The sequence below is a fragment of the Amia ocellicauda genome, chromosome 19 (genome assembly GCF_036373705.1).
Source record: "Amia ocellicauda isolate fAmiCal2 chromosome 19, fAmiCal2.hap1, whole genome shotgun sequence".
Lineage (NCBI taxonomy): Eukaryota > Metazoa > Chordata > Actinopteri > Amiiformes > Amiidae > Amia > Amia ocellicauda.
In genome coordinates, this window is record NC_089868.1 from 22,951,962 (window position 1) to 22,969,896 (window position 17,935).

General features: G+C 37.7%; 1 protein-coding gene across 1 annotated transcript; it reads left to right on the forward strand.

Annotated features, from left to right (window-relative positions):
- Window positions 1-10,697: 10,697 nt before the first annotated feature.
- On the forward strand, window positions 10,698-13,177 carry LOC136714705 (regulator of G-protein signaling 16). Its single transcript, XM_066692306.1, has 5 exons — window positions 10,698-10,809; window positions 11,199-11,288; window positions 11,571-11,632; window positions 12,111-12,277; window positions 12,387-13,177. Exons 1-5 carry the CDS (start codon window positions 10,766-10,768, stop codon window positions 12,573-12,575), a joined length of 552 nt encoding a protein of 183 aa, XP_066548403.1. The 5' UTR covers window positions 10,698-10,765; the 3' UTR covers window positions 12,576-13,177.
- The last annotated feature ends 4,758 nt before the right edge of the window (window positions 13,178-17,935 follow it).

The window sequence follows — 17,935 nt, forward strand, 5'->3', positions numbered from 1 at the left end:
AGGCCACTATAGTATACCATCGAAATTGTATGTCATGGTGTGTTATTATCTTGATGGACTCTCAACGTAACAACACCCCATAATTGTAGGAAGTACACTTCTGTCATAATATGTACTGGACCTCTGCTACAATCAATTTAACAATCGTACAATTGTACTGCCTTAAAAGGGAGTTTGGTCCAATTGCAAGACACATGTCCTAAATACTAAATACAGGAAGTCATTTTGGAGTCCAGAGTGGCTAATTTGATTAAAATAACACTCGGATACGGTTGCATAGCTGGCTTCTGGTGTAACAGCTTTTTAAACTGAATTTGTTTAGTATTAAAAGACACCGGGCTTTGTTATTGTCTTCCCAAATGCCGATAAGCATATTTTACCAGGCTAACTCTCTCTCAGCCCCATTGCTTTGGGAATCTCCACACATGCCTTGTCCCCTAAGATGACATCTGACATCTGAGTCATAATGTAGTTTTTCAAATTTGCGCAAACCCAGTCTCTGACAAACATTTTAAATTCTTGTCATCCAGTTTACAAAACAGTGAGATAAGCAAATGCTTTAATTGCCAAACATTATCATAACTGTAGATGAAAAGTCCATACTAGCAGACTTGCCAAGTCAGTAGAACAGGTCAGAGAATCGTCCTCGCACTGGAAATTGATTTATGTGTTTTCCAGTCTCCCAGAACTTTCCTTCGAGTTATTTTCCCGAAAACAGCAGCTGTAAAACCTCTACAAACAGAAAATGACAGCCAAGAACTCCTTTGAGGGATGAGAGGAAACGACTCAGGGACAGTCCCTGTGATGTATTTCAGTCCAGTAAGCGAGTAATTTACTGGTCTGGAAAATTGAGAATTGCAAAACACACATTTGGCAACGGCGTTGTTACTGTATGGATCAAAAGCCACTATACCTGTGTGAATTATGTGTATTACTCAGCATGTGAAGGAGTTAAAGAACACTAACTAACATAATTGTTACATTGAAACAAAAAAGTGACAGTCACAAAGTAGATATTGCTATAGCTTGTTAGATGCTAATCTGTATTCTGATTTAATCTATTTACACCATCCTTTTCTCGTATTAAGTAGTTGTCTCATTCCAGTTTCTGTTTATTCTTCAGGTGCTTTGGCCATAGAGATTTCAATCCTCTCTTAACTCAACTCTCTTCAGGTGCTTTGGCATCATTTAGAGAATTCCCCTGAAGAGAGGACTGAAATCTCTAAGGCCTGAGCGGACTATAAAACAACAAAGTCTCCAGCTAAACTGGTCACTAAAGCCAAGAACATGTACAACAAATGTATTGATGTTCAAGATCCTAGAGAGATTCATCACATTGACAAAGATCATCTGACAATGAAATGCTCACAAAGGAAATGTATCCATAGCTGTAGGTTTGATTTTTGATAGATTAATATAAAACTGAAACATCTAGCATTTCCTTTACTTTAAAATAATTTTAATTTCAGTCATTTCAAGTTTTTTGTGTCTTTAGTTTACACTGCAGTGCAAATGTTATTTTTATGTTTTTACTTGTTCGTTTTTTTTGCCACCTGCACATATATACATACACCTTGGTTATTTTTGGGAAACGGCCAAGAGGAAATGGATTGGCCCATTTGTTTGATGTAATTAATCGGTGGGAATTTACACCATGCCAAATTCAATGAACCTGTTTACTTTAATGTGATTTCAGATCAGTATTGCGTCACCTTCATTGCACTTACAGCAATCCCTCGCCAACTGTGTATTATTCCGTTTTCCTTCCATATACCAATTTGCCAATATTTAGATTTGTGTAAACGCGGTTTTGCCCAGAAACGTGACTCATCTGCATTTGCTTCCTCGCCATCTTGTGTATCCTTCCACGCTCCTGTCCCCTACCAGCCTCATCTTCGCCTTGTCTCATGTGCTGGTCATAGTGGTGTGTAGTCTCGTTGCTCCATATTAACTTTGCGTAATTGCGATTTTGCTGTAATATTTTTGTGTAAATCATGTTACTGTGTTTTTCATGATGCTCCCTTTCCCCTGGCCCTTGACTGTTACCTAGCATCTTGTCCGCACTTATCAGCTTTTACAATCTAGGATGTAAGACCTCATATATTGTTTACTGTACATCTCATTTACACTTGTGTAAATTGGAATTTGTAAAATGTATTATGCCTTGAACTGCACTGTATTATTGCACTTTGTATTGCACTTATATTTTGAAAATCGTCCTGGACAAGAGCGTCTGCTAAGAGATAAATAATAATAATAATAATAATAATAATAATAATAATAATAATAATAATAATATTTAGTGAAGGAAAATGCAACTTGAGACTTCGATAGCTGTAACCACAGAGAACCTAACCCCCTATTTCACATAAGATCTAGTATTTACCAACAGCGGTGTTGCCAACCACTGGGGTTTTTAATAATGTAACCCCTGCAAAATCTGACCATGCACCAAGCTGTAGTATCGGCTATGTAATAATAATCTCCATTAATAATGAGGCTGAATCAATACAACTGGAGTTTAAAGCACAGCAAGGCAGTGCTGCAGAATCCTTTGACAGCCATTTATCCATAACAATAACTAAAGCACTTTAAGGACATTGTGCTGCTTTGTTATTAGAGGTGCCTTGAGAACAAGAACATAGAGTGAATGGGAACCAAATGTATCACTGATTACACTGAAAAACAAATGTTAGAAATAAGTGAGTGGAAGTGGAAGGATTCATATACTGAATACCTTGTACACACACATAGTTTTCAACATTAATATACAATATGCATCATTACAAAAAATGTAGAGCACTGATTGTAACCTTGTTCTGGACATTATGGTGATAGCATTCCCACTGCTTAGAAATGGAAATAATCCTCCCCCCCAAAAAAAAGGCATGGAAAAAGAAAGGTAAAATGACCTTCAGAGAAATGACACAGATTTAATGTAAAGAGCATGTTTTTTTCTCAATTAACCCACTCATGCTACTGACATGCCCTACATTATTATTTAAACAAGAGCTTTTATTGATCACGAGCATTTCTAAAGTAAACAGGTGCCTCTCTGTTCTTATAACCTCAGACTGGTGCAGGTGACACTTAGGGATGACATGCAAGCTGTATAACCTACTTTATAATTGTATTAGTTTTACAAAAAAGTAAACAGAGATCCTTAGATACAAAGTGCTTACTAAACATCCTGGTGTGTGCTCAAATCAGGACAGGTCTTCAGGTCATATTAGTGATCCTTTTGTGTCTTAAGTCACCTAAGGAAGAGAGCAGCTGTTAAACACGGTTGTCCTACTTTTCTTCAAACATGTGTTATTGCTTCTATTCCAGCGTGTGTTCAGTATTCATAACCCTCCTCAAATATATCCATGAGAGACAGACATGTTCCATAAAGCACAGAATATGTGTAATATTAGGAAAGCAAAGATTCTTCACATATTTAGCGCCATCTCTGGATTCAAATTTACATAATATCCAATTAATTAATAAAAAAAAACAACAACACAAAACTGGGTCAGTGGATTGTTGTGTAATGGATGTAGAACCAACCTGGCGCAGCGTGTTTTTAAATACCAAAAGAACTGGCCTTTCTTTTGTCCTTTGACGATCGTCTTTGTTAGTAACTGATGACTGATGATTAAAGTCTATGCTGTAAACTAGAAGCAGAATTGTGTTATTAAGCATCCAAAGTGACAAGGTGACACACACGAGCACCACGGCTCTAATAACACATCGCACACCTCGACAGCGTGCAAGAGCAATTATCTCTGTTATCCCATTCCTGGGGTTTTGTTGAGCACATCTAAATTAAGTTTTAAAAAACATTGTGCTGGAGCCTAATCCAATCTGTGTCCTCCTTTGGGGAAAATAAAGCACCGCAAAGTGAAAAAAAATGAAAATGAATGTATAACTGGATTAATGAGCCATGCGGCCCTGGCCTGAGTCAGCAGATCTCTGATCAGCCCGGTCCAACGTGGTCAGAAATGCAGTCACTTCCATCGGTTGGCGTGAAAGGAAATTCCCGGATGATAAAAATAGACTAGCTGGACTCCTCTTTCCCACACTGAGGAACTTTAGATACACTGGGGAACAGTTCCTGTACTTTCACTGCATCTTATGATCTGCACTGCATAATCTACACTCCCCCAACAAATACGTTTCTCTCTATTATAGCTTTCTTTATTTAAGTATGACAATGCTATGGGTTTCTTACTGCTCTTGTTCATATTGGCAGTTCTGGGTGGTGACAATTAATTAATATAAAATGCATTAAACACAGTGATTACATACTTTGCCAAGACAAAAGGCAATGAAATGAATTGTTTCTAACCACACATGTATATAAAATGAGTTTGAAGCTTTAATCATTAAAAACAAAAACACATTTATTAATGATACTGTATAAAAAAACAACTTGCATGTAGTTTTAATGTATAATGTTTAATGTTTTATGTATCCTTGAACCTTGAACTTGTTTATGCTGGAGAAACATATTGTTGCAAATTCCTCGCGCTGGCATTGTCTAATGAGGTGGAAGTAAAAAATGAAACAAAGTTAATGATGTTTAACTTCTAAGGAGATTGACATTTCCTTTATTGTAACATATCTACTTCATACAAGTGATGTGATTGCCTCTCGGTTCGCGTTTATCTTAAAAGCCTTTCAAAAAGCTTTGCATGCAGAATACTTCATTTATAGCAAGAATTACCCGGTGTACGTTTTCAGGTTCAATGGCTTTTGAGCATTTAATAAGGTGTTAGATCTAAAATAAATACCAGACAAGCACATATAACCATGTCTTAATGGACAAAAAGTCTGTGTAAGGTTTCATAGTGTATTTATTTATTGGTTTATTTATTCATGCATTCATTTAGGTGAATATGCTACATAATCTGGGAAATAATTAAAATGCTTTGGCTTTAATGCACTTACATATCCGGACCTTATTATGGTGCCATCATTTATTTTAAAAAGGTAACCATAAGCTCTTTAAAAGATGTCGATATAAACTTAGTATGTGTTTTGCTTTATGACTTTTTTGGAGTGCACTTAACCTTTTCCCTTCAGTAGAGAAAAATTCTGCATCCAGGATACTTTGAGGGCACCTCTTATACATAGTCTTTCTCCAATACCTAGTAAAGAGCTAAAAATAGACCTTTAACTACTACCCAAACACATGCAGTAATGTAATTAAACTGTAAAGGGGTGTGGCTTGAATAACGACTTATCTCATGAGAAAGAGAGTAAGCTTTAAAAGGCAAGATCCACCAGTGAGCCTCGGCTAATGAACGAACATGGCTTTTTTATTTGGTGATATTGAAACATAAAAGCAATTTAAATCAATATATGGTGGCCCTCGTTCATTTAGGTCTGTTAGTTAATTGAATTAACACTCAGTTGACTGAATAAGTGCATTATTGTTCATCTGATAAGGTAAGACCACTTAAAAATAGTGTTGGTTGTCCAAGAAACCAAAGCGAACTGCAAAATAAAGATACTAGTTTAACACATACGTGGGATGTATTTGCCACTAAACAAACCTAAAGAACTAGTCAAGCAGGTCCTCTGAGCAGTGAACGGATCCATCAGCAAGACAATAATATGAAATAATGACGTGTTTATAGTGTCACCGATTGTATGTACAGAGGTTTTGCACTGTTTGTTTCTTCTTTTTCTCTTATAGGTAATGTTTGCTTTTCATTTTAGTCCAACTATATAAGTGTGTATGTTTTCAGATGAAACTGATAACCAACCATAAAATGTCAGAGGATCCTCCTTACTGGATAACAGACAGACATAAACAATATGTACTGGTTACAGAAACACTGAACAATGTATTTTGGCTTTTTTAAGTTGATATTTTGAGGCATGTTTCTCAGGAGAATGTTCTGTACAGCTAAGCAAGGCTTGATTTAATCACTGCTTGAAAACATAAACATAAACTAATTGTGGTCAAGAACACTCTTCCCTGTTTATTTTGTGTTCCTAAATGTTTACATATAAAAAAGTATTAGAGTCATATAACGTTCCTCCCAGTTGACATGATTTATTGATTTATTCACCAGCATGTTGGATACAGAATGCTTTCTAGTGTTTTTGGTGTTTGATGTTGGGGTATATACTTGAATAAAACAAGGTGAAATAATGAAACATGAATTCAGTGGGAACAGATTAAGACACAAGAGTTTTGGCATTTATTTCAGACTGCGAGAGACACAAGAAACCCCTTCCCTTCATTCGATTCCAAACAAACAGGACCGTGATGCCCATCGGCGATAGACTGGCAGGGATCTTTTATTGTGCGCCTTCCCGGCACACAGCACTAAATGACTGTGTTTCAAGCATTATGTCTGCCACTGACCTTGAACAGAAACGGCTGCTGGGCCCCTCGTGCGGGTTGCTAGGGAACACTTTGCCTTCGCCGGGATGATTAGCAGCTTAAAGACCGACAGCAATTGTGCATATAAAACATATTATATATATATGTGTGTGTGTGTGTGTGTGTGTATCTATACATACACACACACACCATTATTCTGCTTTTAATTTGCTAAAATGTGTTTTCAGAAAATGCATTGCCAGTTGTGTTTAGATTGTCCTCCACCTGCACATTACACGAACACAACACAGTGGCGGTTTTGTGTAGCATGTTTGTAGCCTGGAGCCCTTCAGTTGCATCATCGTTTTTATACTAATATGCAAAGTGCAGCAATTATAAACAACAAGAAACAAACAGATCTGCAGGGACACACAGACCCGGGGACACAAATGGAAATTGGGCTTCAAGGCATTCGAGACACTTCTTCACACAGAGAGGCATCACAATCTGAACAAACTCCCCAGCGATGTGGCTGAAGAGACAATTTGGGAACATTCAAAAACAGACTGGATAGGATCCTTGATCACTTAGTTATTAATGGACACCAGACGAACATGATGGGGCGAATGGCCTCCTCTCGATTGGACACTTTCTAATGTTCTTTCTTATGTTCTAAACCACAGTCATAATCTTGTCACTTTCAGCCTCAAGCTGGGAGCAATACAATTCAAACACAATGGTTTTCTAAACATACTGCGCACTGACAGAGGCTGACACATGTGTAGAGCTGAGGTGTTTCATATCTTGGCACATATAAGTGGTCAGTGTTGTATTTTCCACACCAGTGGCTTTGCAGGTGCTAACAGCCGCCTCTTGTTCGCCATGTGTACGTGTCACTTTGCGAGTTCCTTTTTTCTGGTGTGTTTGAAAGATATGTACTAAACAGGGAAAACATAAATACATACACGTGTAAATAGACAGACAGACAAAACTGGCTTCAACCGGTGATTGTAGACAGGGAGAAACTTTGCACTTTGTGTTTCTGTTGCACTGAGCAGAATGTAGCACCCTTTTCAAACATCCTTCCTCCGAACACTGTCTGCCTGCCAACACATCCAGACCAGCTTTATTTTTAATGTAATTAATTCACAGTGAGATATTCTGAGGTGTGACATGTACAGCGCAGTGCTGTATCAAGTGCTTAGTGTATTCATTTTAGCTACTTAAAAGTTTACCTGTGAATGTCATCTAGCTACATTTAAAATACCTATCTGTTTCTCACATGTGATGTTATTTGATGAATCATTGAACTACAAAAGTGGGTCAATGCCAGTACTGTAATTGTGCCTAAAATATAAATAAGTATTCTGTAATCTTAATTTACCTTTTCTATATATAGAAACCTATCCTTTATCCATCAAACTTTTCAACCTCGCTTCATTGATGTTATATATAAAAGATAAACAGATTAGTGCTCTTTAGTAGCTGTATGCACTGGAATTGAATTAATTGAACATTATTTTGAAGCAACCAGACTAAAAAAAGCTCCATTCCCCAATCAATTTGGATGAATAAAGCATGTTTTTTAAAATAAAAAATAGGTATTTATCTTGTATGCAGATTCTTGAAATTATAAAAGTTCACGTGGTAATCGTGCAACAGTTATATAAAGTAAGAATGAAGTTGTTTCTGCAAAACAAAAGTTTGGAATATCTAATCTCCCCCAAAACAGTTGTGTACAAATAACATGTCTATTGGTGAGAATATAGGCATTGAGCAGAGTTTATTTTTACATAGTTTCCTACTTAAAACTTAATGGACTTTGTCAGAATATAGAAACCATCAGCCACTGTGTATTTGTGCCCCATCAATTTCTCTAAATCCCATTTGCCAGCCTGCCATTAAAAATACTTTTCTGTGCACTTTTGCTCCCTTCGCATTTCCTCTCATGTTATGTTTCCTAGAAAAATATATAACAGAAGATGTGACTCATATAATGGTATATTAGTTTTGTAAATAGAAGCAGATTGTGCTCAATTTATGTTGGGTACCATAATTCCCATTTCAGAGTTATACAAATAAAAATAAAGTCATTATTTGAATATAATGTGTGATAAAACTGTTAATTGCATGACCAAAACACACACACACACACACACATTCATATATCATATTGGTATGCTAGAATCTTCTTTTCCTTTACACTATTTTTTGTGCTGTACAACACACATGCACTAACATTCAAACACCACTGTAACAACCTAGTGCAACATTATGACGGACAATTTGTTCATTCAGAATATAATTAACAAAATTAGTTTTTAGTAGTGAAACAACAAACCAGCTAGTTTAAGTTGTGCCTAAACTAGTAGTTGATCTGTAACATCTCAATGCATATCATAAAGGCCCTGTTGTTTTTGTCTTGATGTTTACAAACTGTACAAACATCTACAAAAGAAGCAAATGTACGATTCTGAGGTGTATTTATAACTTTACAATGTACACTGCACACATTTTCACACATAACAGAATCATGCGAGGTCAACGGCCTCCCTGGCTGATCAGATGTTGTCCCAAAGTTGTCCCTTTCAGTGACCTGTCACATGTCACAATATCCAGAGCTCAGAGAGAGAACACAGCACGGCTACACACTTCAATAACAACGCTGGTAAAGCGCTTGTGAAAAACTTGTTTTCCAGGGTACTGTTTGGTTAGTTCATAGCATAACAAGTCCATTCCCAAACTGGGACTCTTACTAGGACAAACATTGGCTTTCTGACTGTACCTGGCATGTCTCCCACATATCTGGAGACTATATTTTGTCTCATATATAATCTCTCTGTCTCTTCTTGAGTTTGAGCAGAAGCTGAAATAGTTGTTTATAATGAGCAGAACACATCTATGCAAACATATACCAGGAGCTTAACAGTTATACTACATTTAAAAAGCACCACAAGCTATCAACACATATTGAATTGGCATAATTGCATTTTTACATAGATGAAAAACAAATTGACAGTCCTTATTCTAGTTTCTAGTTTCCGCATATAGACTCATACCCCCCAGTCCCCTTCCCTATCCGTCCCACAGAGGACACAGTATAATGTGTCTCCTCTGCCTGTTCATTTCTCTAGACCTGATTAAAGTCAGAGGCTGATCTGCGTCAAGGCTTCCCTGCGCCGCTGGCTCTTGCACAAATTGCAATGTACAAACACATTTATTTGCCCGGGCCTTTGGAAGATAATAGAATCTTGTTTTCTCCCCAGAGTGTTCTTCTGAAATTAATTGATCCTCAGCGGCGGAGTGACAGTGGGGGGGGTTACATCATCCCTGAGACTAATGCGCTCAAGGACGGCCTTTGCAATCTCTCTGAATTGTTGCTCCAACAGGAATCCCCCCACGTTTCTTTTTTTTTTTCCGAAAGTATGTAGCAGACTAATTATAATAGGAAAGTACAATGGGTGCCTGCAGGTATAAGCGCTTTGACATCATCGTTATTAAAGCTCTCTGTGTGTAGGTGGGCTCCCCCAGGTTTGAAATGAAGTGGTGTTTATTTATTTATTTAGAAATGAAACGTCTGTGTACTGTCCATGTGAATGCACCAGTGCCTCAGCAATTAAATCTCATTTCTGAATCTCTAATCAGTCCTTGCTTTGTCATTGTGGTGTATCATCACACACGTGGGCTCTATTATTTTTCCGAGTTCTGTATAACACTCTTAATAAGTTGTATAACTTGTAATAAGGGATATAAACATACGAAAAGGTAAAGAATAATGAAACCTGACACTTCTAAACACGGTATTATTCATTATAAATCATTTGTGACTTACGATGCAGAAGACATTTTATGTGTAGTAGTAGAAGTAATAGAATTAATTGTGGTATGATTATTATTATGATTTGTGTTACATAAAATGTTAGTTAAAATGAAGTAAAATGTTTTTACATGTTCTATTTGTCTAACCCACTAATGGACAGCAAATGGTGACTTTTATCCTAAAGCTGGTATTCAGAAATTAGACATGACTTAATTCATTAAATAACAAACAATCCACATTTCAGTACCAAATAAATCATAGTTATCAAATTGCTCCTCCTATATATGCTGTTCCACTTTGCATGTAAGAGTAAAAAGTAAAGTGTAAATCAGTTTATTCCTAACCACTTCAGTTCTACAATATACACGTGTATATTTATATCATTCGAATGCTGTCTGACTGGAAATAAAGGCCTCAACAATGCCCCAATAGCTCATGAGCAATGGGTTGAGCTGTCCCCCCCGTCCACTCCCCCACACTGTCTTTGATTGGCCGGCTGCGCTGCTGATGTCAAAGCTGCCAGCCCATATAAGACCATCCTACCCGGCTCCACACAGCACAGACCTGCGACTGCACACTAACCCCTGAGCATCTGAGGATTAACTGCTCTCTCTCTCGCCTTCACAATGTGCAAAGGGCTTGCATCCCTGCCGTCCACCTGCCTTGAGAGGTAAGCACTTGTGTCCTTCACACAGATGTGCGAAACATCTGCTGGATTACCTGGGAGGCATGGGATCTTTGTGGGATGATTGTGGGTTTTTTTATCATGAAGAAGGCTGACAATATGCTATAGTGCTGCTATAGTACAGTCTGTTTATACAGGGTGGTTACACACATACAGGAAGATGTTTAATGCAGGTTACTTTGGCTATATTTAAAACTGAATCCCACAAAAAATATATGTATATAGTGATTGGCAATGGTTATGTAAAGAGAACAGGATACAGTACAGTATGCCTGATGTGTTATGGTCCCTTTTAAGTATATATACATATGTGTGCATATGTTCTTGTAAGTGTGAATATAAAATAACTCCGGATTTGTCTTTTTTTACTTCAGGGCCAAGGAATTCAAGGCACGCCTGGGTATTTTTCTGCAAAAGACAGAATTCAGCCATCACGGAAGCTCAAACAAAGCCGACAAGCTCAGGTGAGGTGCTAACTGCTGCAAGAAGCCTTCTGTTTGCTCACAGAGTATTTAAAATGTGAATAAATCATAATTAAAACATATTTGGAATGATACTGAGGAAATAAATGCAGCTGTAAATATTTAATCTGTCTTTCACATTCAGAAACACCAGTTAAGATGCTTAATTACATAAACTAGAAAGTAAATAGTCGACAACTGTAAAATGCTAGATATTTAATCCAATCTGTTGAAAACCTGCTGTAGAGACTCATGGGATGTTTCTGTTCAATTCTTTACCCTCAGGCCTACGCAAGAAGAGGCTCTGAAATGGAAAGAGTCGTTTGAAAAACTCCTTGAAAGCAAACGTAAGTACAGTTTCGGTTTTTCACCATCCTATATTTTCATCCAAGTTTCAAACACTTGGCTCAGTTTTGTAGTTATTATTTCGAGTTTGGTCTCTCAGAAGGATATGTGAAAAGCTTGCCTACTTTTGACGTAGACAATCTTTTTATGTTGGGAAAAAAAAACACCAAAAGCCTACTACGCAAGAACAAGAGGTTTTGGGAGTTCAAAGAGGACATCCTAATGACAGAGTATTTCTTGTGCTGTGTGATTCCAGTCCCAGTTTTTAGTTTAAATATTTGTGTTGGCCGAGTTAAAACCATCTTTCTGGAAAGCCACAAATCACACACAACATTTATTTAATAATAAAATGAAGCGTGCATTTTAGAAGAAGTGATTAAACAAGATAATGCATGTTTGGTGATTGGGTTTAAATTGAAAGGTTTTTATCTGTATGATCAGCCAAACATTAAAAGCATATTGGTTTTCTCTCCTGAACAGATGGTTTATGTGCCTTCAGAGCTTTCCTGGTATCCGAATTCAGCGAAGAGAACATCGCTTTCTATCTGGCCTGTGAGGATTACAGGAATACAAAATCAACAGCCAAACTGGAGGCAAAGGCAAAGAAAATATACGAAGAATACATTAAAAGCGACGCCCCAAGAGAGGTAATTACAATGTCATATTAATACCAATGAACTTTGACAGTTTTTTGCGCAAATCCGTCCGGAGAAAACCCTGGCATTGTATTCAATCTTCCTTTCTTCTCTTTCCCAGGTGAACATTGACCATGAGACCAGACAGATCACAAAGGACAACCTTGAGCATCCCACGCTCGCGTCCTTCGACCTGGCGCAGAATAAGATCTACACGCTCATGGAGAAGGACTCTTATCAACGTTTTCTGAGATCGTCCCTCTACCAAGACTTGACCACCAAGCCCAGCAACACGAAGTTGCACACATGAGACCCCCCCCGCATTGGCCTGCGGTTCAGAAACAAGGTGGCGAGGCATAGGGAAGCCCAGTCCATACTGCAACGCGTCAGTCAGTACAGGAAGTCCAATACTGCCTTGGGCAAAGGAGGGAATAAGTTAGGTACATACGAATCTACCGAAAGCTTTTCCACCTGATAATAGTAAAGACTCAGTCCGAGAACTAAGCTGTTTGGGACACAGAAGGGTGAAAGAACGATTTTGAATGTTGGGACGCTCCGTAACGCAACTGGAGAAGTGTTTTATTTCAATATTTGACACAAGAAACACCATTTTGAAAGCTGTTACTACTGATTTTTTTTGTATTCTTTGTACTCTTGTGTATTTATTTATTGATGTATTTATTTATTTAAATGTGACACATTGCAAGAAACGATTATCCTTATTTATTTGTAAATGTTTAAAGTCAATTGATACAGTCTATTTATTGCACAATTGAGAAAAATATGGCAATGTTTTATTCCATGGTTTACATGAATATGCTCACCAGATATCTGAGTGTTGGAGAAGTATTTGCTGGATCACTGGAAAAATAAAATGTTTGTATGGTACACAAATAAACCATAATATCAGCCCCCTTGGTTTTAATGTTTTCACACATACTATCTCCAATCATTTTATTATAATAGAGATACGTATTTTATGTCGACACACATTGTAAGATATTCATACAAAACTAAGTAAATGTATTTTCTTCCTCTCATAATTGAAAACTAAAATATACAGGTCATGTTGGACATGCTACATATGATACAGGTGTTGCACTAGCATGTTTTACAGACATGCAAAACATCTGTATTCTATTTATCTATCTATTTGTAATCTTGTAATTCAGTGACGTCGTTAAAAAACAGTTCAGCTGTCAGTGTAAGAATCTCTGTACCACATTTTTGCTTGTCTCTATTAAATCAGATCATAATCTCAGATCATCTCTTTGCTTCGATTACATCTCAATATGGACAATGGGTATTGTTTCATTAAATACTTGAATTGATGAAATGCCAAACAAAAGAGCCAAAGCTTTGAGATCTTATTATTTTCACTCATCCAAATGCTGAAAATCTCTACTGAGGTGGTGATGAGTGACAATTAAGAAGGAAAAAAAGAAGGTGAATTGACCAAATTAATTGATGGCTGTGTGCATACAGTACCGAGGATGAGAGCGTTAGTCATTCATGTTTGTTCAAGCATTCAATCGTGAACTGACAAGGCTGCGCTACCATTTGACACCTGAAGCTGGGAATGACATCAGAGCTGGGTGAGTAAGAACAGTCTCCACCAGCTTTGAATTATAACTTTCTTTTAAAAACTCTCCACATCCTCTACAGTAACGCAAGGAAAGACAGAGAGAGCAGCAGGTCCTCGACACATTTAAAGCCATTCAATGGGAGGCAAATGAAGGAAGAAAGCTACTTGGGAAAATCTTGGCACCCTAAAGACATTTTAATAGAAAACAACACGGAATGAGATTGTGTCCATGGATACTGTAATTAGCAGCTAAACCCAGTCTCTCTCCTGCCGTGGTGTCGATCAGCTGAGTCATCGCATGTCGCTCAGACCAAACTGTGAATGAATCCCACACAGCACGGTGCGAAATGAGGCTGAATTATTCTGAAGCATAATTTTATTACCTATTCGGGGGTGGAGAAGGTCAACTGTGTTATATATTTATTAAAAGAAAGAATGAATGTAGAGCATCAGCATAAGTAATTGACGAATGTAAGCCCTTCATAGACGGTCTGGATACATGTTTTATTTCTGTTTTTTCAATGCACTGTCGCATTCGGACTTGTGTGCCTTGTAAACAAACACATTGGCTGCTTTTCTTACGTAGGTACGTTCTACTGTATTTGAGGTCAAGGTAAAAAATAAACACATGACAGTGAAAGGTGGAAGTGTATGTGTGACTTGATATCAGAATGTGAAGACATCATTTGGGGTGTCAAAACATACAGTATGTATTAGACTGTAAAGTAGAGTTTTATATTTTACAGATGCAGAAGATTTCCCTTTATACTGTTTCTTAATACTTTATGATCTTCTAGGATCTATTTATTTTATGGTAGAGGTCATTAAGTAAACGGCACTGCAACCAAATAAACACATGATGGTATATTTTATACTCAGTTGTAAAAGGCATGTATTTTGTTCAGACAAAGGGCTATTATTAATTTGGGGACAAGCGTTTCTCCACTGGCAATCGATTGTAGCAGAGATCGACCTCTACGCAAAGGGTTTGTGAGATAATCAACATTACTATAAAACTACAAAACCCTGAAATTCAATTCTTGCCACTGCAGAGCATACAATCAGACACCAGATGCAAACCAGGATTACAGGCCAAACTGAGTCTTCTTTGCAGCATTTTTTAGATGACAAATCTACCAAGATATACATCAATTGAAGACAGTTCCATAGATCAGTTTGCATACATCCGCCTGGTTAGTGATGTGCAAGGGAGTATAATAACCAGATCAATGCCAATTGCTTCAAGATGCATTATTTAAATAATTCAGAATCTGGCCTTTAAATGCACACACTCTGAATAAATAAACTTGGCTTCTATGTTTATTGTTACAAGTAATTTTGAATCACGTTTTATAATTGTGTACACATACTGTTCAGTATAAAAATTTGATAATAATTCATATAAATTCATATTCACTTGGGCCAAAAAACAAAACAAAATCAAAAAAATTGACTTGCCAACAGGAAACTGATCAAAGCAAGTGTCTTTTTCTGACATGCTCTTCAGATTTCCCACGATTACTGGACAAGAACTGATGTTGACATGAAACAATTAGGGAATAAACCATGCCCCCTGCAGGTCCAGCTTCAATACGACACTGAACATTTCTGTTTCGAAATGATGACCTTATTCTTCCATATTCTGTGTGGTTTTCTCCTTGGTCGTTTTTTAATTTCATTTATGCTTTAGTCTCTCTCTCATATGTACTTCTTGCAGTTGCAATCTTTCTGATCAATACCATGCTAACACATTCACCCTTTCACCGATGTCACAGTCTTTGGTTGCTCTAAGACCTATGTATTCGTTTTTCTACCCCTTCTTGTTATTCTTTCAATCTCCATGTACTCAAACACACGCACACAAACACCCACACCTCTTGAGTGACAGGGAGACAAATAATCCACATTGAAAGCATGTCAGTGGAGTAGATAAAATGAAGATATACTGCTTGAGCACCAGATGGCAGTCTGCTCATTGCTTGCCTTAATGATGGTGCATATGTTCAAAAGCAGTACCTAACAAACTTAATAAATCCCTATGGAACTGTTTTTTTTTTTGTCTTCTTTCACTGCCTTTCCTTTTTCAAGTTGAAGCGATTCCTACGCCAAGCATGTCAATTGTGCCGGTTGATGGAATTAATGAGAAATATATATGAATCCCCTGCATATGTCACTATTTCTCCTTCATTAACCAGGTAAATATGTATGAAAACATGTGTTTGACAGCTATCAGTATTTACAGGCCATATGTTTTTAACAGCCCACACTGGGATGCACGGATGGATTTTTTCCAATAACCCAAACTGTAAAATATGTTCTCCTTTGATAAGGGGGGATGGGATGATGTTATGAGAACAGACTGTGTTTTTAGATGATTCCCTCACTGCCGATCAGGACAGTATCTGCAGATGGTGTTCCAGAGAGATGTAAACATCACCTTTGCCCGTCCTTGATTGCATCTTTTGACAGGACTTGCTGCTGAAGGTCACCCTGTTTTCCAAATTAAATCAGTTCAGTTTTATGTGGAGTCTATTAAATAAGTTGATCTAGAACTCCCAATGGATCTTCGTCCCTTCTAACAAGGACGAGATCACACTGGTCTAGTCCACCCAACATGCTAGGAACTTCAGCTTCACTCCAACCGTGGGAAGCATCTCTGTGGCTGTCCCTTGTGGTAAACAGAGACTGTGTTATCCAGAGACATGACAGTTGGATGCTTCAAGCCCCACGTGTGCTCGAGACACACGCCTACTGGGACGCATGCTTCTCGGTTGATTTAATTTGGTTTTATTTAATCCTTCCCAAAGTCACATGGTCTGTAGGTGCTATGATAATCATTCTTGAATATCCATGACTTCATTGGACATTGTTATTGTTGTGTTAAATGCTCGGTGATGCTTTTCTATAATTTGTATCTGATTGAGTGCTGAAGTAAATCTCATAGGAACATAGTCTGTGTAGAAGAACACGGGAGATAAAGTTTGACCCATTTGGTTGCAGATGGTTATGGTATCACACTTTGTGTAATACACATTTATAAATACAGTGACATTTGAGTTTAATGGGATTCAGGTAGCTGTGGCATCATAAACAATCTCTTCCTACATTTCTCCATGATCAGTCAATACCCTAAAGGGACTCCAGCACTTGACAACTCTTACTCTAAGTGACATAAAACATCATATTTTTTTCCCACAAGGGATACTGGCAGGCAGAAACTACTTTGAATTTAATATTTTGTGATGTTCTGCATCATAGGATACTGCACACAGATACAGTGATGCTAAATAAACAGGATATCATATAATGAATACAGTTCAATTCATTAAATAATAGTATCCAATAGTATCTTGGATTCTGATTGTTCCTGTGCCATATATGAAGGGATTTTGTCCTCTAATTTTCTTATTTAAAGGGATTACTGTTTCTGTTTGAGGGTAGTTTTGTTCGCCTTAATAAAGCATCCTCATTTATCTGAATTAAAGACAAAAAAGACCGTGGAAACATCTGCAGTTTCCCCCCCTTGTCTTCGGCAGGCAGAGAAATGTCCTTTAAGAAAATATTTGTTGAGATTCCTCAAGGCAGGGTCATCACTCTGGATAGCTGGACACAAGCAACTGCATCAGCAGAGATCCCCCGAGGAGTGAACCGAACAATTAATAGAATGCCATTTTTCTTTTTTTACATTTGAAATGCATGATAACATGATGATGACATCTCAGGAGTGATCCACTGCAAAGATCTGAAACTATTTAGTGAGCCATTGGTATCTTTTTCCTGTTATTTGTGTTGCTTAACTGGGCTCCTGCCAAGCTCTCAAAAGCTTGCACATCACTTATGAACTTTCACACAGGATTTACTGCCCTCAATCTGTCTGCTGCTGTAGAGAACATGGTCTCACGGACGGGTTTGTCTGAGTGAGGACTAATGCAGCTCTCTCTGACGACTCTGTGGCCTACCAATTGTCCAGTGATCCACCAGTTGAACGGCGGCCTTCTGGAATCAGGGTCTATAGTCAGCTGTAACAAATCTCAGATTCAAACCAGTGCCTGGACTTCTATCAGTGCCATACCTTACGTGATTGC

Coding starts and splice junctions, on each gene's coding strand:
- LOC136714705 (XM_066692306.1), top strand. CDS start 10,766: ATGTGCAAAGGGCTTGCATCCCTGCCGTCCACCTGCCTTGAGAG. Junction 11,289..11,570: donor AACAAAGCCGACAAGCTCAG/GTGAGGTGCTAA, acceptor CTTTACCCTCAG/GCCTACGCAAGAAGAGGCTC. Junction 11,633..12,110: donor AAAACTCCTTGAAAGCAAAC/GTAAGTACAGTT, acceptor TCTCCTGAACAG/ATGGTTTATGTGCCTTCAGA.